General features: G+C 35.9%; 1 protein-coding gene across 2 annotated transcripts in view; it reads left to right on the top strand.

Annotated features, from left to right (window-relative positions):
• Positions 1-27,970, top strand: part of COL4A5 (collagen type IV alpha 5 chain) — a 185,485-nt gene that overhangs the window by 60,504 nt on the left and 97,011 nt on the right. For both annotated transcript variants that reach the window (XM_040999806.1, XM_040999805.1), the window contains exons 2-8: positions 4,955-5,014; positions 13,482-13,571; positions 19,808-19,852; positions 24,615-24,659; positions 24,744-24,806; positions 26,070-26,123; positions 26,468-26,494. In XM_040999806.1, the coding sequence (XP_040855740.1) occupies positions 4,955-5,014; positions 13,482-13,571; positions 19,808-19,852; positions 24,615-24,659; positions 24,744-24,806; positions 26,070-26,123; positions 26,468-26,494 (384 nt within the window). The remainder of the gene's footprint in view (positions 1-4,954; positions 5,015-13,481; positions 13,572-19,807; positions 19,853-24,614; positions 24,660-24,743; positions 24,807-26,069; positions 26,124-26,467; positions 26,495-27,970) is intronic.

The raw sequence follows: 27,970 nt of genomic DNA, 5'->3' as shown, positions 1-27,970 counted from the left end.
GTGCTCCAGTAGTCCAAAACTTTTTGAGTGCTGACATGATAACATAAGCAAAAATGCTGTACCTTACTTTGTATAGCGGGTAATAAACAAACTAGAGAAACAATAAAAATAATGTACAAAATTATCTTCTTGCTATGTATATAAGCTTCATAATAAATACAATCAATTGAATGGTTAGATATAGGTCTCATCCCTAGGATATCCTATAGCATATATCAAATATTCAAATGGTTCAGAAATTTAAAAAAATCAAGTCCTAAGTATTTAAAATACTCAGCCTGAATTTTCATTGTCACAGCCTAAGATCCAAATTTATCATTTGATAAACACATCATTGTATGTTGAACAATCATTCTATGCATATCTAATTGACATAGCAACCTTTATCATATAGAAAGCGTTTGTGTGTGTGTGTGTAGGTGTTTGTATCCTTTCTGCTTTGCTTCATTGAGATATCTGATCTTTGAGCACATACCATACTGTTTTAACTATTTTGATTTTAATAAGTGTTTTACTGCATGGGCATGTAAAATCTTCCTTACATTAAATTTTGTTGTTTTTTCTATCATAAAGAATTTAAAACATTCTGTTGTTGCATCTCTGTCTTGTTTGAACAATCTATATAGTCAAATAGATTTTCCTATAGTTTTGAAAGATATTTTGGTTTTATCTCCTTATCTGTTTCATTTATTTGAACTAAAAAATCCTGTAGACTAAGGTTATTAGCGTTCATTTTACTTAGCTGTGCCCCAACCAAACTGTGTATTTATCTTAGTGCTTATTCTGGTAATCTTCCCTCTGTGTATCTTTCTCTCTGTCCTTCCAAATTGAAGTCCGGGCATTCACCTTCTCTTAATAGTCTTGATCAATTTCCAGGCCCCAAGAAATTGACTTTTAACTTAGCTCGCAACTATTGACTATACCACTCATTTTGTTTGGTGAATTCTATAGCAGATTGTGAAAATTAGCAGCCAGCTAAGGAGATCACACTGTCTATGCTTGTTATTTTATAAATGAGAAAACAGCCCATCAGTGTGAGATTATCTGTGATTCCTAATTATTCAGCTACTAAAGTAAACCCAAAATATATTTTAGTGCTTTTCCAGTTACCATTATCTGTTGTATTGTTCTTTCACATTGACATTTTATTTTCGTTTTATTTTTAAAAATAAAACTAGAATAGAAATTTCTTAAAGGCAGTACCCACATCTATACATTTTTTGGTATAATTCATAGAGTTGTACTTAGTACTTAATTAGTGTCTATTTATTATTAATAAATTTTGGGTAAAAAATATTGTTTCATTAACCAAATGTCACTCTGGGCCTATTTCCATGTGGGTTAGAGTGTTATAAATGTCTAGAATATGGCATCTAGTGGTTGGTGTGTGTAATACAATTGCCTGCCTTTTGTTTTTTGACTTTTTTTTAACCGTTGAACACAATGTTTCTCATAAGTTAGATGGAATAAATAGAACATAACTTAAATATTTAGATGGAATTCCAACTAATTGATATGTAGTTCTCAAGAGTTTTAAATAGCAATCTCTAAAAATATAACTATGTTAGATGATGAAAAGATGTAATAAAACAAAATTTGATAACAGATTTTAAGAATAATATTATATACCAGCTCTTGATAAATTTATATATAATCCTTTTATTTATAAGTGATACACAGAGTTAAGGGCTATTATTGGATACTAAAAAGTGGAATATACGGTTACAGGGAAGTGCTTTTAGGCAATGGTTCAGATGCTGCTTGAGACAGGAATATTTCACACTAAGAATGCCTGGGTTTGAGTCCATGCTCCACTTCTTATTCAAACATCATCAGATATAGGTGTGATTGTTCAAGGAATTGGATCCTTGCTATTCACATGAGAAACTCAGTTTGAGTTCTGGGCTCCTTGCTTTAGTGTAGTTGGCCCAGTTCTGGTTGATGTAGGGATTTGCCAAGAGAACTAGCAGATGGAAGATCATTGTATCTCTGTCTTTTAAATGAATAACAAATAAATATATTTTAAATAGAAGAATATGAAGTCGCATAGTTCTTGTTCACTTTGGTGAAGTCTCATTAGACTATTTGCATTGTTCTCAGGATCTTAATTTATGTTAAAATAGAAAGACATCGATAAAGGCTGAAAATGTAGTTATATCATCTTTTATTTATTACAACAAGAACTTACTTTCATATATTCACATGCAAGACATAGACATGTATTCCAAAATCAATGATAATTTTTCTCACACTAATGATCATGGTAGCTTTTCTGTATTTTTTACACATTCATTAATGCATGCAGCTGAGTATTCAGTATATGAGCAATTTAGTTCAGTGATTGTGACAACTGACACTTCTTATTTGTGAACTTGTGAATCAAGACCTACTTGCAAATCTCTTAAATTTTATAAACTCATAGTTCAGAATGTAGATTCAATATAAAGCAATGTACATTTTCTTAACTTTTGTGGCTGGCATATTGTACTGTAATATTTTGTATATGAGTTCATCCTTCTCATTAGAGAGCAATGATGTGCTTTCTTTGTGTTTCTACATGTACCTAATGCAGTGTTGGTGCACAGCAGGTGATCGATAGATGCTTATTGAATTACTTATATACATTGGAGGAAACTGTGGTCTTGTCTCTAGCACCTAACAAGTTTTCTGACCTCTAATAATATCTAATTCATGTTTGATGAATGAGTAAGTCGACATAAGCCTATTTAATCTGTAATACTGTTAACATAATACTGAAGCAGTATATAACTTAATCATCTATTTATAATGAAATTTGTGTAACAGAGCTTCCATTTGAAGTGTCAGGAGCACATAGTTTGCTGGAACAGTCTCTTGCATTGTCGGTGAGAGATTCCTCTGAGCTCAAGCCTTTTTTATTTGCTCTTACAATCAAGTAAAGGAGTTTTAGCATGAGTGGAGCTTCCAGTTTTAGCTGCTTAGGAATTTTGACTAAAAGGGTGAGATCAGCACTTTGGGTATCTTGAGGGTTGGGAAGGATTCGATTGTGACTACAGTAAGGGAAAACATGGAGCACTGAGTAGAAGGCTAAGTTACTATTCAAGTAATAAACCCTCAAGATTGGGCACTGATAAATGATATGGGGTATTTACATCACATAAAGTTTCATTAAGTCAATATGCATCTTATGAAAAGCTTACCACCTTCTTGAATGTAAATTCTGAGATGTCTACATATATCAAACTACTATTCTTTCAGCAACTCAGATTCATACCTGAGTAAAGGACAGTTGTTTTTTTAAACTTACTTATTTGAATGGCAGAATTACAGAAAGACAGAGAGGGAGGGAGGGAGGGAGAGAGAGAGAGAGAAAGAGAGAGAGAGAGAGAGAGAGAGAGGTCTTTCATTCACTGGCTCAGTTCCAAAATGCCCTCGATGGCTAGGGATGAGCCAGTCCAAAGCCAACATCCTGGACTTCCATCTGGGTCTCCTATATGGGTGCAATGGTCCAAACTCATGAGCCATCTTTTGCTGTTTTTCTACATGAATTAGCAGAGAGCTGGAACAAAGTGGAGTAACAAGGATGCAGGCAGTGACTTCATTGGCTACACCATATTGGTACCTAAAGGATAAGTTTTAATGGCAATACTCATCTCCTGTCTAAGCCTGCAATGTAGGTTATTTTAGAGGACTGTATTTTTCTAGCTTCAGGATCACACTCCTAACATGAATGAATAAACCTGTTAGTAATACTTAAAACATCTAGGTTGAAAGGGCAGCATTTGTGGTGAATGCTGGAGGTTTAGATGTTGCTGCTGAATACCAAGAGGGGTAAAGAAACGAAAGGTGGTAAAATAGTATAAGAATTTTATGGTCTGTGGGTACTCATGAATGCAAAAAAAGGGATTTTAAATGGTAACACATCCTTGGCTAGTTGCCAAGTGTATTGTTAGTCTAGGTGAAGACATAACATTTTTTAATGATTTACTTATTTTTAAGGCCTGGCGTTATAGCCTAGTTGTTAATTCCTCACCTTGCATGTGTCAGGGTGTCATATTAGCGCTGGTTAATGTCCTGGCTGCTCTCACTTCCCATCCAGCTCCCTGCTTATGGCCTGGGAAAGCAGAGGAGGACGGCCCAAATCCCTGGGACCCTGCACTGGTGTGATAAACCCAGACATCTCTTGACTGCCAGCTTTGGGTTGGCTCAGCTTCAGACTTTGTGGTCACTTGGGGAGTGAGTGAATCAGCAGACAGAAGATCTTTCTCTCAGTATCTTCTCTCTGTAGATCTGCCTTTCCAAATCTTTTGAGAAAGATTTATTTATTTTTTAGAAAGAATGATGGAGAAAGGAAGGTATTGGGGTAGGGCGTGAGGGACAAGAGAGAGGGAGAGAAAGTCTTTATTCACTGGTTCATTTCTTAAAGGGTGGGAACATTTTAGGTTGTGATAGGGCAAAGGCAAGAGTCTGGAATTCCATCCAGGTCACCCATATGGGTGGTAAGGGGAGAAGTACTCACAGCATCATCTACTGCCTTCCCAGAGATCTGAGTCTAAAGTGGAGCATCTAGGGTTCAAAACTGTGCTCATGTGGAATGCTGATATGACAGGAGGCAGCTTAACAGACTGTATTACATGCCAGCTTCCGAGAGGCAATTTTTTCTAATCCATACTAAGACGGGGGAAAAAGTTCTAATGGTCTTAGATAAGTGACAAATCATGCTGCAATGACTCTGTATAAATTTCTTTGTAATTTACAATGTCCTCTTAGAATATATTTTGTTTGCTCATTGTGAAATGATCAAATATGTATGATAACAGAGGTAACCATTGTTTACCCTTTGGCATCTATCATTTCAGATAGTTTTCTGATATTTGCTTACAAGTTTAGATGGTTGAGTTCACTTGCATTGTAAGTCATAACGTGACTTGGGATTTCCTCTTTAGTGATTTTCTCCTGTTTATTTTCCTTACAGGCCTGCTATGGATGCTCCCCGGGATCCAAGTGTGACTGCAGTGGTATAAAAGGGGAGAAGGTAATATCTGAGATGGATCTTTGCAAACCTGGTAAAATCAATAAAGACTATTTTATTGCCTTTTAGAAAAAAAGATCTGTATATCAGAGCTTTAAATGAGTCATATAGTTCTTATTTCTGAAGCTATTAAACGAATTAGATTATATCTCAGGGATCGACAAACTTTCTGTAGAGAGCAATATAGTAAATGCAATAGGCATTGTGAGATATACGGGAGCACTCGAATTCTCGTTTTTTTAAATAAAGAGCTTTTTCAAACTGGCTAGGAAAATAAATAAGTTTTTTTAAAAATTAAAACTTGTACATTACTAAAAAGTTTTTGAGCTTCAGTCATACAGAATAAACTTCTGACAGCATTTGGCTTGAGTGCTGTTATCTGCCAAGCCGCCATCAATCTTGCTGAAACAATTAACTTAATAGGTAAAAAGAAGTGAAACTACGTAAGAAGCAAACTTCAATCTACTAATCAGAGTTGAATCCTGCGCAAGACATTTTTACACATCTTCATCTTATCCATGCATGTTAAGGAAAGGTTGATGTTGAATTTCATCCTTAATATATCCTTAATATGTATGTGTGTGCATATATATGTATTTATCTATCTATCTGTCTATATATCTATCTACCTATGATATAATCACTATGAGTCAGTGCTAAAAAAAAAAAAAGGAACTTTAAATAGAACAGTAACATGAAGAAAGTTGTACTAGGAGACAGAAGATTATATTCTGGGCCTTGCTGATTGAGGCTCAATATGTAGTTTAAAACAAATGAATGTCATTAATTCTATGTGAAAAAGCTTGAGACTTTGTTCAAGAGAAGTCATTTAGACATATAAGTGTGCCCTGTATCCTGGTTAAAAAATAATAGTTTCAGGGCCCGGTGAGGTAGCTTAGTGGCTAAAGTCCTTGCCTCACAAATGCCAGAATCCTATATGGGTGTCAGTTCTAATCCTGATGGCACTGCTTCCCATCCAGCTCCCTGCTCGTGGCCTGGGAAAGCAGTCGGGGACAGACCATAGCCTTGGACTCTGCACTGGCCGAGGAGACCCAGAAGAAGCTCTGGGCTCCCCGGTTCAAATTGGCTCAACTGCGGCCAATGCGGCCACTTGGGGAGTGAATCATCGGACAGAAGATCTTCCTCTCTGTCTCTCCTCCTCTCTGTATATCTGCCTTTCCAATAAAAATAAATAAATCCTTTAAAAAATGAGTTCCATATCTTAGTGATCATTATCAAAGTTAATGTTTAGATAAGCATTACAACATCTGAATCAAATGTAACCCCTATTTGGTAGCAAGATGTGACCAAGGCAAGACATTGGAGAACATTGTATTTTTAGAAGAAATCATTGTATTATATTTTATTTTTTTTTCTTTGAATCTACAGTTACCCTAGTGAGCCAGGGAACTGAGAGTGAGAATTTGTCTTCCAAGGGCACGCCTCAGTGATCTAGAAGCCCTCACTGGGCGCCTCTCCTAGTCAGCATTGTTAGAGCAACATTCCATGTATCATTGGTTACCATGAAGACAAGACTTTAGAAAACAAGCCCCGATTTGTGGACCCTTGGGGGACCACCCAAAGTATTATCAAACCACAAAATTAGTACACTGTGTGACTTCTCATTTATATGACATATCTCCATGTGCAGGTACTTCAGTATGAGTGGCAAAGGATGTGTGGGACCCAAACCTAATGCCACGCCTACCGTCTTGAGAGGAATGAGTTGTGGATGCTACAATGACTGGGAATGGGAGACTGCACTGGATGGAGATAGAGAGGAAAGCCCCCAAATTGGCTTGAAGATTATGCCTAGATTCTTAATTAAATATTGAACTTGTATAGCAGAGAACCTATACAATTCAATGAAAAGGAACTGTGTTAAGCCAGCAGTTATTGAGTATGGATTTAATTATCTAGTGAAGGAAAAGCACTTTTAAGTCCAACTCAGCACACTAGTCTTTAAGTGTTCACTATTCTTCAGAGGAAGGGGAAAGAATCCAGTATTTGTATTAAAGTTGATCTGATTAAACAAGTCCACCATCAAGAAAAAAAAAACTATGAAAATTAATCCGAAATAACAGAAATGTTAGAATTTGTAGGCAAAAAAGTTTAAGCACTTGAGAAAATGCATTTGTTGGTTTAAACAAAAATCTGTTCATGTGTGAACAGGTAAGGAATCCAAACAAAACACGGGAAGCAATGAAAGGGAGGATGCGGATTTGAAAAGAATGATACGAGAAAAACTAATTTTCCAGATAGGCTTCTCAGCCAAGGTGAAGAAGGGAATCAAAGAACTTACAACTGAGCAGATCAGCTAATCTTAGGTACGTGGAGAAAACGTGGGAAAAAGTGAACAGAGCCTCAGTGATCTGTATGCAACATCCAATTGTCTAATAAAAATGGGAATGGAGATCTGTAAGGATCTTAGAGAAACAGTAAGAAATTAAAACGAACAGAAAATTCTAAGACAGTAATATTGGAAGTGATTCTCCACACCTGGTGAAAAACATAAATTAACAGATGTACAAAATTCAACAAGCCTCAATTAAGAAAACCAAGAGAAAACTACAGAGACTATCCTAACCAAACCACTGAGCCAGATTAAAGCACCGTTTTTGTAGAAAACTGGAACACACAGGGATCTCTTTTATTTTTGCTTTTTTGATTTAAAAAACAATAACAACAACAACAAAAAACATTTTATCTCCTACATGTCAGTGAGAACATAAGGTAGTTGTCCTTCTGGGTCTGGCTTATTTCACTCACAGCAATGTCTGCCAGTTGTAGCCATGTTTTTGCCAATGGTAGGATTTCTTTTTTTATTTCACTTCGTAAAGCTTTGTTTTAAATATTTGTCAAACAAATTGTTAGAATTATATACCACTAGTAATGATTTTGTGATTTCATGTGAATGAAACTTGACATCTTTTCACGTGATTGCTGTTTATAGTCCTTCTCTACTTTCTTGCTGAACTCTGGTCTTTTTATTTGTTGAACTGTTTATTTAGAAGAGCATTGAGCATTTGCCTGTCTTGTACATTAAAAAATGCTGTCTCACAAAAAAATAGCTAAATATAAAATCTAAACCCGTAAGTCTTTAAGAAGTGAAAAAAAAAAACTTTTAACATTGGATTATACACATATTTTGTAGAAATCACATTTAAAAATCTAGAAAAGAAAATACTGCTAAAGTTTACCTCACCGACATGAAGAAATTGGAAATCCAGCGTTATGATGCATTTAGTTAAGCTGCCGCTCCTGAAACTGGTATCTCCTATTGGAATACTGGTTCATGTCCTGCTGCTTCTGCATCTTATTTAATTTCCTGCTAATATATCTGGGAAGCAGCTAATAATGCCCCAGTTGCTTGGACTCCTGCCCCCGTCTATGGGAGATCACATGAAGTTGCTGGCTTGAGCCTGGCCTGGCATGGAATGTTACAATAATTTGTGAAATGACCTAGACTATGGAAGATGTCTCTTTCTCTTTCTCTCTTTCCCTGTCTGTCTTTCTCTGTGTGTGTGTGTGTGTGTGTGTGTTTCTGTTCATTTCATGTTTGAATCTTCAAATACTTATGCTGAGTGAAAAGCTAAATGAAATGAGTGCATGGTTTATGACCCCATTTACATAAGTTTCTAAAGCTGCAGGTTAATCTAAAATGATGGGAAACTGATCCGTCCTTGAATGGGGTAGGAGATGGGTTGAGCAATGGTAAGCAGCATGAGGAACATACAGGGACAATGAAACTTTGTGATAATTGTGTTCATTAGTTTGGTTGTGATGATTTATTGGTGTTTACATATGTAGAACATTTCAAATTATTTGCCTGACATGTGTATAGTTTATTGTATATTAATTTTGCCTCAGTGAAACTGCGTTTAAATTTTTTAACATAAATTAAAAAAATTGTTTATTTTTATTGGAAAGTCAGATATACAGAGAGGAGAGACAGACAGGAAGATCTTCTGTCTGTTGATTCACTCCCCATGCGGCCGCAGTGACTGGAGCTGTGCCGACACAAAGCGAGGAGCCCAGAACCTCTTTTGGGTCTCCGATGTAGGTGTAGAGTCCCAAGCTTTTGGGCTGTCCTAGACTGCAGTCCCAGGCCACAAGCAGGGAGCTGGATGCGAAGTGGGGCCGCTGGGGTTAGAAGCAGTGCCCATATGGGATCCAAGTGTGTGCAAGGCAAAGACTTTAGCCACTAGGCTACTGCACCGGGCCCTGGAAATAGTTTTCAAATATCTACCTTCCTCTAAAGCATATATCCAAGTTCATACTGTTGAAAACAAATAAAACTTGGCAGAATCCTAACGAAAACAAGAAGTTAACTAATTGACCATGTGAAGTCCATGTCACAGTCATGTATTGGCGAAAGAATGTGTGCTTCAATGTCATCATGAGTTCTTGCAGGTGGGTTAGAAATACGTATTCTAAGGCTCTCCAACTGACCTACTCAGTCTAACTCTGGTGGTGCAGCCGGGCAGTGTGTGTTACAATAAGCCCTCAAGCTGATTCTGATGCAAGCTAAAGTTTTAGATCTTTTGATCCATAGTCTTCCGCATTGATGGTTACCATATTTCCATCTTGTTCTCCTAAGCAGATTACATAAGATACTTCTTTGTACTATGCAACTGCAAAAATAGAATAGGCATTACACAAACAAAAAAATCATATTACCTAGACAAAAGATTTTAAATTCAGTCATTAAGAAGCTTGGCTTGCATATGTATCCATGCCTTTTCTACATTTTTATATTCTAATTCTAAATAATTTTAATGTAAGTTGTCAGCAGTTCTAATATTTCTTTTTCCTATCTTCAAATGAGAATCCAATGCTTTCTTCTAGCAATTTTATATCTTCCTTGATAAAATTTTCTTTTTTTCATTCTCGTGAACATGCAACTTGCTGGTGATTACTAAGTACCTTTATTGTAAAATGGTAATATTTTATGGATGCCCTTAACTCACGGCTAGGGTCTACTTCTCAGTAGATCAGTCTGTCAGCTTTTTGAATGGCAATGTATAATAAATAAAGCAGCTTTTCCATTAAAAAGTCATTCTTTTTACTTCTTTTCCTTAATCTTATTTTTTTCCTGAGTTTTGGGTAAAAGGATATGCCATCAATTTTATGTAAACAATTAAGGAATTTCATTTATTTAGTGAATATTGACTATTTGTTCTGCTGTGCCCTAAGAATGGAAGGCTGAAAAACACATGAGTGATTCTATATTTCTGACTGGTGTAACTTAATTAAGCTATTTTCTATAATAGATAAGATGGCAGAAAGATAATAAATCCAATATTTATAACAAATTTACTTATAAAAAGACAAATTTCTCTTTGTCCTAATTATTCATGTGGAAAATGCAATTAATACCAGTTACTTCATGTTGTCATTGGAAGCCTTGGACAAGGGAAACATGGAATGTGTTTAGAACAATCCATGGCACATACAGAATACTCAGTACATGTTTGCTGTATTTAACTTCAAGTTTTAGGTAAATGTGTTGAAGATAATTGGCTATTGGAGCTGGGCTTTCAGAAAAAGAGATAATGTTTGGGATTTTCCAGGGAAAGAGAGAGAAGGTCTTAAAAAAAATCCAAGTAATAAAATATTAAAAGGACAGGGTGAGACAGAGGAATATCATTTTATGAAGGAAAATAACGGAGAATTTTTTATCCAAACATGGACATGCTGGATAAACCAACTTTTTAAAAGTTTTAGCTCCAGAAATAGATACACTACATCAGTTTTGTTTGTGTTAAATTGCCCCAACATCTAGAGTAGTTGTGAGGATTAAATGAGTGTCTCCCAAGAGCTAGTAAAGATTAAACAACAATGTCACGCTGCCCTACCATCTATATTAGGGCACTAGATAGAGGCCCCTTACCCATCATCCTCTTCACATGAGGCTTCTGCAGTTTTATCTTAAGCAACTTCCTACCTTCTTTTGTTTAAAGATTTATTATATTTTTATTGGAAAATAACATTTACAGAGAGGAGGAGAGACACAGAGGAAGTTCTTCCACCCACTGGTTCACTCCCTAAGTGGCCACGATGGCCAGAGCTGAGCCGATCCGAAGCCAGGAGCCAGGAGCCAGGAGTTTCTTCCAGGTCTCCCACGCAGGTGCAGGGTCCCAAGGCTTTGGGTCGTCCTTGACTGATTTCCCAGGCCACAAGCAGAGAGCTGGAAGGGAAGCAGAACAGCTGGGATTAGAACCGGTGCCCATATAGGATCTCTGTGCAGTCAAGGCAAGGACTTTAACTGCTAGGCTCAACTTCCCACCTTCTAAATGCTTGGATTATCCTGTCAGGCCCATTTGTTACTGCCCAATGTCTGTCCTTGTATCTTTCTTACTAGAATGTTTTTCAGTCAGCTCCATAGGATCGCAGTCTTATTGGACTTTAGTCCAATGTGGACTATTATTGGGTGTTAGTCCAATTTTTACATGTAGCCCAGATAGCAGTTTTGTTTCTAAGAAAATACAGATGACTTCAAACAACATCATGAAATTTTGGCACCAGTATGTTGTAAATTCCAGCTGAAATCCCAAAATAGCTGTTTTCCACTTACGGAAATCTACTTGAACTACATGTTTTTCCCTTTTTTCTTTCTTTCTGACTAGAACTTGTGATCAGATTTCTACTGCTAGCTCAGCCACTAATGTGAAGGATTTGCTTTCTCCCCTTGCCCTATTTGTTCCTTATAATATATTTCTGAAACTTTATTTGATGTTAATGAATACTAAATGAGATTTGTATAGCGAATTAAACAATTAATTGATATTTTTATAGAACACAGAAACGTAGTAATGTGTCAATTTTTATTGTCAAAACTATGGCAACAGTTTGACCTATCATGAATTGGCTGGCGTTGCTTCATTGGCTACAAAGTAGTTAATAGAAACTGATCAGAGGTAATCTTTTCAAAGCATTTATAGGAAAGCATTTAATAACAATTTATCTAAAATCTTTAAACTAAACTTAGTGCTTAGAAAACATACACTGACACATGTACACGCACACACCACTAATTTTGCAGACAGGAATAAAGTTCGACTATGCCTTAACCTCCAGGAGTGTGTGTCTAATGTCTCATTAATCACCCTGTGCTACGGAAGCTTTTTCTTTCTCAAGTGTTGCTCAAGCTGACACCATGGGTAGCATCTGCTTAAAAGGTTCGCAGAGCAAGATTTGGTCCCATACAACTTTAGGAAAGTGAAAGCACTGTGATGGCTTTGGATGTGCCATGAAGCTGTGATAGCAAATTTACCACAAAATTCAACAACCATTTTTAGTTCATTTTCTTTTAAGAAAACAAATTTTATGGATCTCATAGGTACATACCCAATAAAATTACCACACGTCGTTCACGCCACTGTTCCTCTCCCAATATCCCGTTTCTTTATCAGTGTTTGCAAAGACATAATTTTAATCCACTCTATATTCACAGGCACAATTCACCATCGATCATAATCTTCAGCAAGTAAAAAGCCAGAAGACTACAGTTTTACAGTTGTATAAATATGGGATAAAATATTAATCCTATCTCTAAGTGATTATTTCGTTTGTGTACATTTGGGGGGAGGGTAAATCTACATAATGATGAGGATTTTCTTATGTGATTGGATCCCCTAGGGGAATTATAGATTCACTTACTCTGATTATATGCACACTAACCCTAGTATGTTAGTGCAAGTATTGTTAGCAAGCAAACTGGCTCTTCCACTCCACCTTCCTAGAATAGGTATCCACATTGGCAACTATTGGTTCATATGTCACACCCTCACTGGTAGGTAGGCTACCCTCCTGTGCTGGCATTGCTAAACGCTGGGATCAGACTGAGTCAAATTCAAATCATTTTTCATAGTGGAAGAATTACTGGTGGTGTTTCATTTACATAAACCTATACATTATTCTTTCTTGAGTGAGCACATATTGATCTTTAAATTAAGCTTACAATTATAAAACATAAAAAATATTTTATTATTCTAAATGCTTTTTCTGAGTATTGTGACTACTGTTTCTTCATTCAGTTAATGTATTTCTATTTTGGAAAATCTTGCAACTTTTCTGTTCCACAACATATCTAGGAGTTTCTCTGGTAGTTTTCTTGTACCATGCTTTATCCCTACCCCCTAATCATTTCATATGGCCTGATTTCTTGAACTTAGTGCCAAATTTTGGGATAATCTCTTGATTTCAGCATGTTTAAATCTCACTTCATTCTGATAAGCTTTTTACTTTGATTTTTAAAAGTTTGATTTCATATATGATCTAAGTTTCTGATGGTTTGTGTTGTTATCCTCATGTCTTAGAATTTTCACCATGTTGCTAGATATCTTGTTTATTTAGTATCATTAGACTTAGTTTTATCTTTGTACCAGTTTGATCTTTTTGATTATCAGTCATGCCTGTGATTGAAAATTCACCAATGAGCTTACATTTCATTATTGTTCAATTTCAGGGAGAAAGAGGATTTCCAGGTTTAGAAGGTCATCCAGGTTTACCCGGATTTCCAGGTCCAGAAGGACCTCCCGGACCCCGAGGACAAAAGGTATGTGTCAAGTTACTAGCTACGAATATCAGAGGGATTAAGGTACTTTAAATGAGTGACTAGGGCTAAAGGTCACAAAATATTACTAAATAATAATTAGAAAATAATATTTGAATAAAACAATGAAATGGAAAGGAGTTTATTTTGATGGGTTTTTAATAATATTCCCACTACATTAAAATGTTTTTGGAAGATGCTATAAATTGTACGCTATTATTGAGATCCTTAACAAAAATTCAGTTTTCTCAAGAATTCAGCTGAGCTGGGAAGGGCTGAGTTGCCCAGTGTCAAATTACCTGCTTAACACAGCAATGAGAATGAAGAGTCAAACCTTTTACTTACTTCCTTTAATATTATAAGCAAGAAGTTAGACTGAAGAAAGTGCCAACTCTTCCACTGTTACATTTTGCCCCATGACACAGCACCAGCAGGGCTCAGATGGTTCACCTACGTGTCTAAATTCATTTACTGCTCAGGAAGCTTTGATAAAAAATCTCCTGGAGTTGTATGGACACTGGAGGCAGGGTGACAGATGAGACAGAGCAAGGCTAGGATTGGAAAAGTACTGAGTCAAGAGTACAGAAAAATGTCTTCAGAATTTCCCCAACTTCCAACATGGAAGGTTCCACCTAAAGTCTTGGATAAAGCTTTCAGATACAGATAGATGAAAGAGCACAGCTAGCCAAGATGAGTCTGAATTCTTCATTATAACACCTTTCCAAGACTGCTTGCACTAGCTATGTGCCAGGTTTTGAGGGGTGAGACACATGTTTTCTGAGACCTCCTGTGAAGCCTTTTGCTGGGCCTGAAAAGTTGCATAAAAATGCTTAGACAGGAAACAGATCCCTTCATGGCACCCCCATATTTTTCAAAACCTGACTGAAAAACTTAGGCTCTCCCATCAGGGACAGTATGGGTTGGCACTTAAAGGGGCCGTGCCAAAAATGACAGTGTGTCATGTTTATGAGCAGTATTCTTTAAAATACTTCCTGGAGGATTGAATGTATCCATGAGCTCCAGTTGTTACTGTATCAGGAGTGTATGTGCCACAGCCCACCTATTCTCATTTGAAAGAGCCATAACTTTTTTTTTTTTTGCTGAAGTTTTGTGGTAGCCTATTTCACTTTTCTACTTTCAGTGATCTATGTATGGTGTGAGACACTGGAATCACACAGATACATTCGTAGTTGACTATCAGGAAATTAGGAGTTATATGGTTATCCAACACCAACCGGGTTTTTTAAAAACTTAGGTTAAGGTAATGTGCTTCCATAGCTGAAGTAATGTCATCAATCACCTTAGCAAGGGTCAAAACCACGTTGTGCATAAACTTTACTATTGTAATGAAATGATTTTGATAGTGGGAAAAGCTGCCTTGTCTATACACATGAGTAGAAAGTTGGTGATGCCATCAAGCACATTTCCTGAGCAAAGAGTATATTTATTTTTGGAGTTCCAGTCTTACTCAATATGGTGTGGTATACTTACCATGGGGGATTTAGGGACTGATGAGACATTTCCGATATTTGGTTGGGAATATCTTCTCAATACATCTATATACATATTATATTGGTAAGATGTGGAAGATTTGCTTTTTACAAAAGAAATACTATCCAAAATGGGAATGCAAAAAATTTTGTAAATGTTGAGTGTCACTGATTACTATGGTGATCAACCAATCTGGAGTCCTTAGTAATGTGCTAGAAGCCTTGAATCGAATTGGAAAATTTGTGTAATGTGGGGCCAGGTATAGGGAAATGAACAGCTGCCACCATCTAGGCCAAAACAGTTCTAATAGAAAATCCCATGTCCTTTTCCCAGATTTTTTTTTTCTGGTTTTTCCCTCAAATACAGAGCAGGTTGATACCTGAGGATATTTTATGGTGTCAAAGTTCAATTGTGGCAATGCATTAGGTCCAGAGTAATAAGATTTGGATGCCTGAGGTACTCAAATTGCTTATATTTTGGGAAGGATCCATTTGTACTGTTTAGCAGCCTAGTAATCAGATATTTGTCCTTGAGAACGGGCAGAGGATGGCATCTTTAGAAGTTTGTCAAATTCAGAGTAATGGTAACTCCATGGCATAAGCATTTGGATGGGTTCTTCAAGGTGGAAATCACATAGTCTAATATAGGGTTCGATTCCTTTGGTTCTCCATACTTAGGCTCATGAATCCAGAAGTATCTTCATCTTGTCCTTTGGGAGGATTGTATCTACTGGCTGCATCGACCAGTTTGTCCAGTGCATGAGCAAGGATAGCATGTTTATATGCATGTTAAAATAGAGGATGCCATAGGATATAGTATTGAATTTTAATACTGAGAGATGTTTCTATTTTAAATGGTTCTTTTGTTTCAGTTTCCTTTTCCACCCATATTAGATACACTGGTGAATTTGTGTATGAAGAAGCCAGTTCTCTGTATATTCCAAGATAGGAAAACTGAATTAAAACATCTTTTTTCCTAATTTTAATTCATATGATGATGGCACACTATCTCATTAGAGTATTACAGAAATCAAATATTTACATTTGTCTTCCTTAGAATAAATTATTTTATATACATTAATACTTTTGTAGACTTTTATAACAGGGTTTAGGTTTTGGGAGAATGCTGACTATGGTCTCTGAGAAAGAAGTGGTATATCAGGTCGATTTTTAGATCCCCAAACAGAAGGGGCCTGTGCTGAGTTTCCTATATAGAGCTTTAGCAGTGAGGAAGCACCCGGGTCCTGAATGTCTGTGTAGAATTATGGTAGATTGACCACTCATTAGGATTTCCTGTATCTAATGACACTGTAGGAGCAAGAACAACAGAATAGCTCTTGTGTACCTGTGAATGTCATGCAAACATGAGAGGTCTGAAATAATCAATAGAAGGAATTCAGCGCCAACTCAGTAGCAATTCATGCAGACCTATTGCCATGGGATTTCTCAATGAATTCTAGCTTACACTAGACTCTTCTAGTCCTCGACACATTAGAATTAAATATGCTGTGCAATTCTTTTTTTTTGTTATTTTTTAAAGATTTATTTATTTTTATTGAAGAGTCAGATTTACAGAGAGAAGAGACATAGAGAAAGATCTACCATCCACTGGTTGATTATCCAAGTGGTTATGACAGCCAGAGCTGAGCCTGCCGGAAGCCAGGAGGCAGACACTCTGGGCCTCCCAAGTGGGTACAGGGTCCCTAGGCTTTGGGCTGTCCTCTACCGCTTTCTCAGATCACAGGCTGGGTGCTGGATGAGAAGTGGAGCAGCTGGGACATGAAACTGCACCCATATGGGATTTTGGCATGTGCATGGCAAAGACTTTGGCCACTAGGCTACCTCGCTGGGCTATGCTTTGCAATTCTTAGAACCAATGATGTGAAAATGAAGTGAGAGAGCCTGGTGGAGTGTTGTTTGAATTATCTGTTTTAAAAGAACTTTATTTTATTTTTCTTGGAAAGGCAGATTTACAGAGAGACGGAGAGACAGAGAGAAATATCCTCCATCTGTTGGTTTACTCCACAAGTGGCCTCAGTGGCTGGAGCACAGCTGATCCAAAGCCAGGAACTTAAATCTGTTGTAAAATATTTGATCATTTAGTTATTATAAATAGGATATTTTCTTAATACTAGTTTTACGTACAGTAATTGTATTATTTTATTGATTATTTCAAATTATTTATTGATTTATTTGTGTGAGAGAACTCCTATCTGTTGATTCACTCCTCAAACACCCACAATAATCATGGCTGAGTTAGGGCCAGAGTCAGGAATCAAGACCTAAATTGAGATCTTTGTGGTTGGCAGAAACTCAATCACATGAACCATCACCATGGCTTCCTAGAATCTGCCCAGCAAGAAGCTGGCATGAGGAAGTATAGCTGAATGCTGAAAACAAGTACCAGCATGCTATTCTATATGTTAACTGCTAAGCTAAGTACTCAACTCTCATCAGAGCAGTTTTAATTTAATTATTTTGGATTTGCCAGGCATACGATCATATCATTTGTTAATACTGGTGATTTTATGCCATCCATGACAATTTCTATACTTTTAATTTGTTACTGAACCATGTTGCTTAGTACATACAGTACAGTTGTGAAGCATCTTTGTCTTTTTTCTGCCTTTATTGGGAAGACAAAATAAAGATTATCAAGCAAAAGGGTCTTTAATTTTTTAAAAATAGAATCTGATTGAGTGTTTTAGAAATTGTGTTTTATTTAATTTGTTTAAATTACAGAAGCAGAAATGTGATGGTGGGGGTGGGAATGGCAGGTGGAACGTTCCATCTTGTGAGTCTTCCTTGATGCCCACAACAAATAAGGCTTAGCCAGACCACATCTAGGAACCAGGATTTCAGTCTAGGTCTCCCACATGGGACCTAGGTATTCAAGCCATCACCTGCTACTTTCCAAGGTGTACATTGATTGGAAGCTAGAATCAGGAGTAGACATAACACTCAAACCCAGGTACTCTGCTAAAGATCCATGGGTGTCCCAAGTGCTATCTCAACCACTGTGCCAGATTCCTGTACCTTTTTTAAAATCTTTTTTTTTTTTGGCTTATTTATGTGAAAGGCAGAAAGAGACACTGAAAGATCTTTCATCTGCAGGTTCACTTTCCAATAGTCACAGTTGGGTCAGGCTGAAGTTGGCAGGACTTGGGGGAACTCAAGCCAAACCTTTCATGTGAGTTGCTGTAACCTAATTACTTGACTTAACCACAGTCTTCCAGAACCTACGTTGGCTGATAAATCAAATCAGGAGTTATGACTGGGTATTGAAACTAGGTATGCTGATGTAGAGCAATATCATTCTTAACCGGTAGGCTAAATACCTACTCCTAGGTTTTTAAAAAACTTTTTTTCTTAAGTAGGAGAATAATGGATAACTCCTAAAGACATCTATGTCCTTATTCTCAAAATATTTGAATATGTTCTATCATATGGTAAAGCATAAATTAAGGTTGCAGATGGGGTGAAAGTCGGTAATCAATTGACATTAAGCTGCAGGGAGGGCATTCTACATCTTGGTGGGCCCAGAGTAATCAGAAGGGTCTTTTTAAAATCTGGAAAAGGGAGGCAGAAGAGTCAATGCCAGGGTAATGTGATTTGAAAGCAACTCATTGAATCATAGCTGTATTTGAAGATAGAAAGGGTAATAAGTCAATGAATGCTAGGAGCTTAAGATACTGGAAAACGGAAGGAAATCCCGAAAATATAGCATAGTTCTGTTACTGAGATCCCTGTCTTATTTCTGACTTCCCAAACTGTATGTTAATAACTTTCTATTGTTTTAAGCTACTGTATTTCAAGAGAAATGTTGTAGCAGCAGTAGATAACATATGCAACAGATAACCTTTTCTTCAAATAAAGCTATATGTGATTGCATAAACTATTATAAGAAATAGAGCTGTTGTGATTAAAGGCAGGTAACATATCCCTTTGAGGAGCCTCCAATGAAATATCCAGGGTTGAGAGTTGAGTAGCTTGAAAGCCACTTGACTAAAGAATAATGTCCCAGTTTAATAGAAGTTATTAACCTTCACACATTGGCCTGAAATGTGTTTTGTTGAAATTCCTTTCTCTTGGAGGATAAGAAGGTTTTCTTTACTATAGCTTTAAAGAAAATTATTAAAAACCTAATGGGGCATAACTCTAAATTTTCAGCAATGTGGTCAAGACTAGAAATGGGAACATACACTCACATTAACACACTTGTGGGTTAGGGAACCTCTTTTGTATGGTTTTGATAGCCATAGCTGAGATGCAAAATTTGTAATTCTTTCTAATTTCATCTTAAACACTGACAGTATAAAGAGCCCTATACAATAAAGTCTATCTTTAGAACAAGAAATTCAGGAATGTCACATATTAAAGTTCAGAAATGAGAAACACATTGACAACATAGAAAATGCCCAGCTCTTCAACACTTGCTTTGTTTACGCATAGTTATTTTGAGAATATCTATTTTGGTATTTCTTTCATCCTCACTTTCATATGTGATTCATAATTTACAGATATAAAGTTTCTTCAACAAAACAGCAATTCCCTCTTTAGTAAATAAGGATCCTCATTTTTGGCCATATAATAAATAACTCCAGTTTCTACCTCAATAAATTCTTCCTTGGGAGCCTACATTTTTCACTGTTTCCCAAAATTTAAAGAAAATGAGTCTCTTAAAATTGAAAATTCATTTTTTATGGTGTGCTTTGAAGGAAAATAAACTAAATATATTGTCTTTTTCAGGGTGATGATGGACTTCCAGGGCCACCAGGACCAAAAGGAATCCGAGTAAGCAATATTTGCTGTATACCAAATGCTTTGTGGTGAAAACAGAAAACAAATAAAATATTATCCGAAGCAACTGAAAAAACCAGCAGCATACTGAATTATATAAAGAAAAAGTTAAATTTAGGGACTTAACTTTAGGGAACTTAATCCAGCTCTCCCATATGGTGGGCAGGAGTTCAAGACCTTGAGTCATCACTGCTGCCTGCCTTCCTGAGTCCAGGTTAAAGTAAGATGGAATCAGGAGTGGAGCTGGTACTTGAACCCAGGTACTCATTGATATGAGATGTAGACATCAAAACTACTAGGCTAAATGCCTCATCTTGTTTTATCATTTTGACCAATGTTAGTTTTCTTTAGACCTTTATCAGTAGAAATTGTGTTCTCCCACAGAGGAGTCACTTTTGCCAATTGTCAATACAATTGCTGACTGGGGAGTCTCTGCTTTGAGGTCTTCAGACCTTATTAAGTTTCTTGAACTAGGACTGCAAGCATTTGAGGACCTTTCAAAAGCTAAATTTAGGGACTGGCATCATAGCTCAACAGGCTAATTCTCAAACTCCAAGTGCCAGCATTCCATATAGGCATCAGTTTGTGTTTCAGCTGCTCTACTTCCTGCCCATCTCTCTGCTTCTGACCTGGGAAAACAGCAGGGAATGGTCCAAGTGCCTGGGATCATATATCCACGTGGGAGGTCAGTAAGAAGCTTCTGACTCCTGGCTTCGTACTGGCTCAGCTATGGCTGTTGAGGCTAATCGGGGAGTGAATCAATGGATGAAAAATCTCTCTGTCTCTCCTTCTGTCTGTAAATCTGCCTTTCAAATAAAAGTAAAATAATTTTTTTGAAAGTAATATTTAGGATTTTGTATATTTTTAACTTAACCTTTGTTCAGTGTTTTAATAGTTACGTATCTAGATGTCTGTTGAAACAGATACGATTTTAAAATCACTGTGTTTAAGAAATATGTAAGTGATAGATTTTAATAATTTTTTGGTTTATTAAAGTTAGTTTTTTTAAAAAAAGGTTTTCATTTATTTAATTGATTATTTGAAAGACAGTTACAAAGAGTGAAGGAGAAACAGAGAGAAGGATCTTATACCGGCTAGTTCACTCCCTGAATGGCTGCATTAGATAGGGCTGGGCCAGGTGAAGTTCAGGAGCCAAGAACTCCATCTGGGTTTTCCACATCAATAATAGGGGCTACTACTCAAGAACTTGAGCTATCTTCTGCTGCTTTCCCAGGCACTGGCTTGGAAACACAGCAGCCAGAAGTCAAACAAGGACTCCTTTATGGGATGTTGGCAATGCAGCTGACAGCTTAGCCAGCTGCAGCACAATGCCAACCCTTTGTGTGTATCTTGAAGAGATTGTTTGGTTTAAACCACTATATTAAAAATATAATGACTTTTGGAACACAATGATATATTTTCAATTTTAATATACTTTAAAAGTTTTAAGATTACTGAAAATCAGATTGCATCTCAAAATTGAAATACTCGTTTGGTAGTTGTGTAATTGTTTTTCCTGAAAGTTTTTAGGTTGTATTTTAGAGTTAAGAGGAAATTACAGTTTGAAAATAATATGGGCTTTTTGAAAATTACATTGAACCTTTATGAATCTCAGTTTCATCTCTTACATTAGAAATTAAACAACACTTTCTCCCAGGTCCTTTTTGGGTATGAAAATCTGTGTTCATAAATTGCTGAGATACCTTAATTTAAGTGTAAATACATGAATTGTGTATTAGCATGTTAATATGCATTAATGCTCACATTCATGACAAAGACAGCATTCTGATCCTTTGATCTTCGAAAATTTAATAGATGCAGGATTTGTATATAAACATTATGACTCGGAGGGTAGGGTCCTAGAAAAGGAGGGATGAAACTGAGAATCCTTGGTTTAATTTTACAGACACAGTTCTTTATTTTCCTGTAATAGACCCTTATCTATATTCTGTTAAAGCTCTTAAGAATCATAACTTATCTCATAATAGTTACAGTGACCATTAATCATGTCCTAAGCAACAGATTGTCTATCAATTCTTGCTTTTTAGATGTTTTGAGATGCTTTGATGTCCATGTTCTTTAATTAGAACTTTAAAAGTACTTACAAATATGTTACATGATAGTTCCTATACTGTTATGTCTCGGCTCACAGGCAAATTTTGACATGCAGATTTTAAAAGCTTTAATTGATTTATTTTTTGAAGCTTTTTTTTTTGCTATTAATATATATTTATTTGAAAGGCAGACTGACAAGAAAAAAAAAGGAGACAGAAAAAGAAACATTACCATTTATTGGTTTACTTCCCAAATGATCACAATGACCGAGGGCTGGGGCCAGGCCATGTTCCAGCAACCAGAAAGTCCATCCAGGTCTTCCACATGGGTGAGAGGGTCCCAAGTATTTGGGCCATCTTCCTCTGTTTTCCCAGGTGTTTTAACAGGGAGCTGGAGCAGTTGGAATTCAAATCCAGCATTCCAGTATAAGACACTGGCACTGCAGGATCCTGATTTCCTACAATGCTAGTCTCAACATGCAGACATTAAAACATTTATTAAATGTGGAAAGTTTTGAGCATGCATAAATATACAGAGCAAAATGCAATGAACACCAATGTACCCATCATCCAACTTTAAAAATTATCAACATTTTGACAATTTTGTTTACTCTATACTCTAACGCTTATTTTTTTTTTAAAAAAAATGTTTGAATGTGATTCCCTTATATCAATCACTCTACCAATGAATACTTCAGTATGTCTTTGTAACTGATAGCTATATAACCGTGATGCCATTTTTAAACCTTAGTAACTAAGGGATCATTTTTCAATGTGCTCTATAACTCAGTGCATTTTCAGATTTTTTTCAGTTGTCCCAAAGATGTTCTTTCACAGTTAATTCGTTTGTTCAAAAATGTCATTTGTGATTTCCACATACTGTACCTGTTTGGTATGTTTGTTAAACCTATTTGGAAAAAAAATACATCATTTGTATTGCGTTGCTTTCCACATTCTGGATTTGGGTGATTGTTTCTCATGATGTCATTTAAACTATTCTCTGTCCCTCATATTTCCTACAAATTGGAAATTGCCTTGGTAGAAAGACGAGAAAAATTTCTGGGGGTATAAAATGAGATGTGCCTTTAATATTTGTTCATTTTACTGCATGTAAATAACCCACAATAAAATTAAAGAGAAACAGAATATGTTATAGGTAGTATTGTATGCTTATTGGATTGTAACACAAGGCAAACATGTCTGTGTATTTCATTTTTTTGAATGCCAGATTTGATCAGCTTTCTGAGGTAATAACAATGATTTTGCCCTCAAAAATTGTCTCACCAGCTTTTCGCCTAATTATTTAGCATGTGTTTATAGTCATTATTTGTTTTCATTATAAAGCACATATCATTTATGTGTTTCAATAAATTGTAGTCATTATTCTCTTGGAGGCCCAGATTGTCTCATCCTGGCCTGCGGGCGCTTCTCCAAGTTGGCTCCTGTCCTGTGTCCCTATAACAAAGCATTGTTAATCTTTAGTGATTTCCAAGGCTTCTGGCACACCAAGACCTTTTCAGGTTCATCTTCTATTTTCTTTCTGGCTCTGGAATAATCTGAGCCTCTGATTCCAGTTTCCTTTAGTTTGCAAAGCAGTGGTTTAGATACCTAGTTTGAATGCTAAGGTTTTTGTTGCAAGCAGATTTGTCAGTTTTGAGCTCTTTACAGTAAATAGGACATAAAATTTTTAAAACAAGTGAGTGTGTATTATTATTTATGAGTGAAATTTAAAATAAAACTAGTTTTATACTTACCTGTTTCCCACACTCTATCCTTGTCCCCTGACTGCTTCTTCCTTCCTCCTAGAAACAAAACTTTTTTTATAACTTTTTCATTCATCTTTTCAATTTCTCATATCATGTCTCTTCTTATAAAATATGGCATACTGCATGCACTTATTAAAACTTGTTTTTTTTAACTTAATACTCTATAATTGAGATAATTGTATATTTTAATGTGCAGACATTTTCCTCTTGTTTTTAATAGATGTGCAATTTTACATTATTTAGTCATGTCTCTATTACTGGTCATTTGAACTGTTTCTGATTTTTATTTGTAACTGTGGTTATATGGTTGTATTCAAACTTTAGCTGTAATAATACTGATTAATAGTTTTGAATGTCACATTCAGTTTCATAATTTCTAGCACAGAAACGAGTTGAGCTTCTAGGTCAAAAGGGAAATGCACGTGCGATTTTGCTAGACATTTCTAAATTCCCTCCACAGTGCTTGAATCCTCATTAACAGTGTGTGAGCATAATTCTTTCCCACAGATTCACCCACAGAGAACGTTGTCAAACTTGTACTTTTATTAATCCTTACAGGGAAACTTAATTGAAAGAATTTGGAGGTGATTGCCAAATTAATGTCCTCAGGGAAATATATATTTTCTGCTTCATTATCCCTTGCTGAATTAATTATTCATCATGAACCTTGCAGATATTTTATCTACAGCTTTGCATGTTCCTAATAAATGCCATAGACACGATGATCCTCCAAGTAGTGATTGCTTCTGTATTTATTTTTTATGGAAGTGGTTTTTAAATACTTATAGGATGTTTTTCTATAACATTAAAAAATGAATGATAAAAACCAATGAGACATAGCTTATCCATTGCTATTTTAAATAAAAATTTCAGAACATCTTTAGATAAGATGCTATTGGTTGTCTTTAGTTTCAAGATATTTATTTATTTTCATAGGGTCCTCCTGGACTGCCCGGATTTCCAGGAACACCAGGTCTACCTGTAAGTAGGATTTAATGATTCCCTTTTGAAAGTCCTTCAAAAGTAATGTAAGAAACATTATGCATGTATTATATCTCTTCAAAGGGAATGCCGGGTCATGATGGGGCTCCAGGACCTCAAGGTATCCCTGGATGCAATGGAACCAAGGTGAGATTTCTTCAAACTCAACCTCATGCAGTATGCTTGATAATAGTCTTTAAAATAAAAAGAAATCGATTGAAGGATGTTGAAGAGGAGATTTGCAGTTTTGTGTAGAACAAATATGTATTCTGATAACATTTTCACTATGTTGAAGCATGAGCAATTTCTTTAAATATGTATAACTATTTTGATATTGCATTGTACAGTAGATTATTTATAATTTATAAGAGAACATACTATGCTACATGATTAAGACTATTTAAAACCTTTTCTCGAATTCATTAAAGTTGTAAACTTAATTATTAATTTGTTTCAGACCCCTAATTATATGAGCCATAAATTTTAGAAAAATTTAACAGGCTCATTTCGCATATAATCAATTAACTAGTTTTCTTGTGTTTCTTATGTAAGTGAATGAATGAACACTGAAATTGGAGCTACAATGTATGGGTTCACTTTTTCCTGTCTTCTAAACTTGATGTATAGTTCACTTCCTTTTTCTGTGGTCTTACTTTCTCCACATGGAAAATGGCATGGAGAGTGGGAAATACAGGACAGTAACTCGCAGGCATGCAACTTCAGCAATTTTACTCTTTGAAACCTTCTGTCACTATTATTTCTTAGGATTACTATGGCGTACAGGTATTTGAAAGGAAGTTGCATTGAGGTTCTATGGCAGTGATTTTAGCTTTTGTTTTCTAAGCCACATGTCCATATCAGTACTTTACGACAGTGAGAATAATGGGGTGCCTAGAGCACATAATGACCTGCAATTGCTAGAACTGTTCCTATTATTGCCCTCTTGGTGATATTAATGGCCCTTTTCTTACCATCCTTTCCTCTTTACAAAAATAATTTGAAATACTTTACAATAAAAGAAAAATGCAATAGGGCAGTTAAAATAAGAATCTATATAAAATGTTGGTAGGAAATTGGGCAAATCATTAACTATTAAATGTAATGATAGGCAGGAATCTGAAGTGTGATGGTCTTAAAATGGATTTGTCAGAAGAAAATGACTGGAGTAGAAGATTATTTTATTATTTATTTCTGATTGGGATGGACGAGTAGGGATAAAAGTATCTTAGAATGTTGAATTGACGTAGATAGTGATATTGAAGTAATTGGAAAGTGGAGGCTAATGAATTTTTGGCAGTCTGGCATGTTTCAAAATGGCTTTTACTGAAATATTTCCAATAAATCAGTTTGCTGGTATAGTTATATTTTTATTCTTGTTATTTTACATTCTTTATTTTTAACTCCTTCTAGGGAGAACGTGGCTTTCCAGGCAGTCCTGGTTTTCCTGGTGTAGAGGGTCCTCCAGTAAGTTACAAAATTTGGGGTTGTAAACAATACAGAAATTATAGGAAGAGCAGAATTGTAGCGAGTTTGATGCATTCAGGTAGAGTAAGCTAGTGAATTTAAAAGTAGAAAACTAGAGAAGAGTCTTTTTAAATAAAAGAAGTTGCAATATAGCTCTCTAGGAAAATGCAAGGATTTTGCAGTATTTCTTATGTTAGTTTTGGGTAGCCTAATATATTTCGTACACAGAAATGACCCTATGACAATATATTCCATTTGTATTCTATTGTTTAACAGCCATTGAGTTATTTTTGCCTGCTTCTCTCTCATTTATATAAAATGGTCCATTTTCTTTTTAATAATAGGGACCTCCTGGGATCCCAGGTATGAAGGTAAGCATCTTAGGCTGGAAAGGTGAGTTGTTTGAGTAGAATATTTGGAAAGCCTACAAGTTTAACCCCATAATGACTTGCACTGTTGTCTTACGAGGGATGTTTCTAAAAGTTGTGCATGTGCACACTTAAGAGCTCTTATGTGGTCTCCTCTGTCCCCATGTCTCTAAGTATGTTCTGCATGCTGATGTATTTGAAGAAATAAATATCAGACTCAGGTTTCTTTTCTGGCATCTTCAGTTTTCTATCATATTACCCTTTTACACAGTTGGCCACCGGCACGCTCTGCAAATTCTTCCTCTAGCTTTATGACTTTACCATTTCCTTACTTTTTGGTTTTGCATCTTTGTTTTTGCAGTCTTCTGTACAAGCTGATTTTATTCAATCCAGACAACATCCTGTCCCATTCTTATCTTCGCCCAGCAGTATTACTAATGCAAATAGTATTGATCACTGGCTAATGGATGTCTACATTTGTGTCTCTTAATTAATGTCATTTGAGTTGTATGTATGCAGCTATTCCCATGACATACCCACTTCCATTTCAAATTAGCATGTCCTAAGTAAATCCTCTCGCCACCCCAAATAAATATATTATTCTTTCTGGCTTTCTCTTTTTAAAATTTGCAACACTAAAAATGTATGTTTTGAACAGTCCTATATGAACCCAAAACTTAAGAGAATGAACATTTATGCATTCCACTCTTTCACAATCTCCTCATTGCATCCTATGAGTAAATATGATTCGGTTTCTCTCTAAAATGTGTTTGAATTCATCCACTGTCCTCCATCCCTACTGTTAGCACACAAAGTATAAGGTCTGTGTATTAGTGCAATACTCTACTAGTCTCTCTCTGCCTTTTCTCTCTCTGGCACTAACACCTAACTCCCAGCCTGATTTGCTTTCTACAAAGCAACCAAGAAAGATCTTTTTAAAATGTAAGTCAGTAATTTAATCTCTCTGCTTATAAACCTTCAAGAGTTTTCCACTGTGTATCTAAGATAAAGTCCACATTCTTTTCCATGGCTTGTGAGACCTGCATGTTCTGGTCCTTGCCTCTATTTATAGGCTTATCTTAAATGACTTTTCCCTTGGCTCACTGATCACATCAGTCTGCATTCAGTTATTTGAATGTACCAAATTCTGCTTTCTATTTACATTGCCTAACACTTTCTCCCATCTTTAACTAATTCCTTATTATCCTCCATGTCTCAACCTGAATGTTACCTTCACCCTTTTTGACTACCTAAGCTTCTCTTCTCTACTGTTTATCACTCACTATGCAGTGTTTTTTTCCATAGCCCTTGCAGAACATGTTGTCACCTTATTTGTGTGTTATGGTTTGCATTTTCCTTTTATATTGTTATTTTCCTGATAGAGAAAAAATTGTGATTATCTTCATTACCAAGTGTTCAAAATTGAATACAATGCTTGGTAAATCTTTATAATAAAATTTTTTTAATGAATGAATAATT

The sequence above is a fragment of the Ochotona curzoniae genome, unplaced genomic scaffold (assembly GCF_017591425.1).
Source record: "Ochotona curzoniae isolate NIBS_2020 unplaced genomic scaffold, NIBS_Ocur_1.0 scaffold_1852, whole genome shotgun sequence".
Taxonomy (NCBI): domain Eukaryota; kingdom Metazoa; phylum Chordata; class Mammalia; order Lagomorpha; family Ochotonidae; genus Ochotona; species Ochotona curzoniae.
This window is presented reverse-complemented; position numbering and strand designations above follow the sequence as displayed.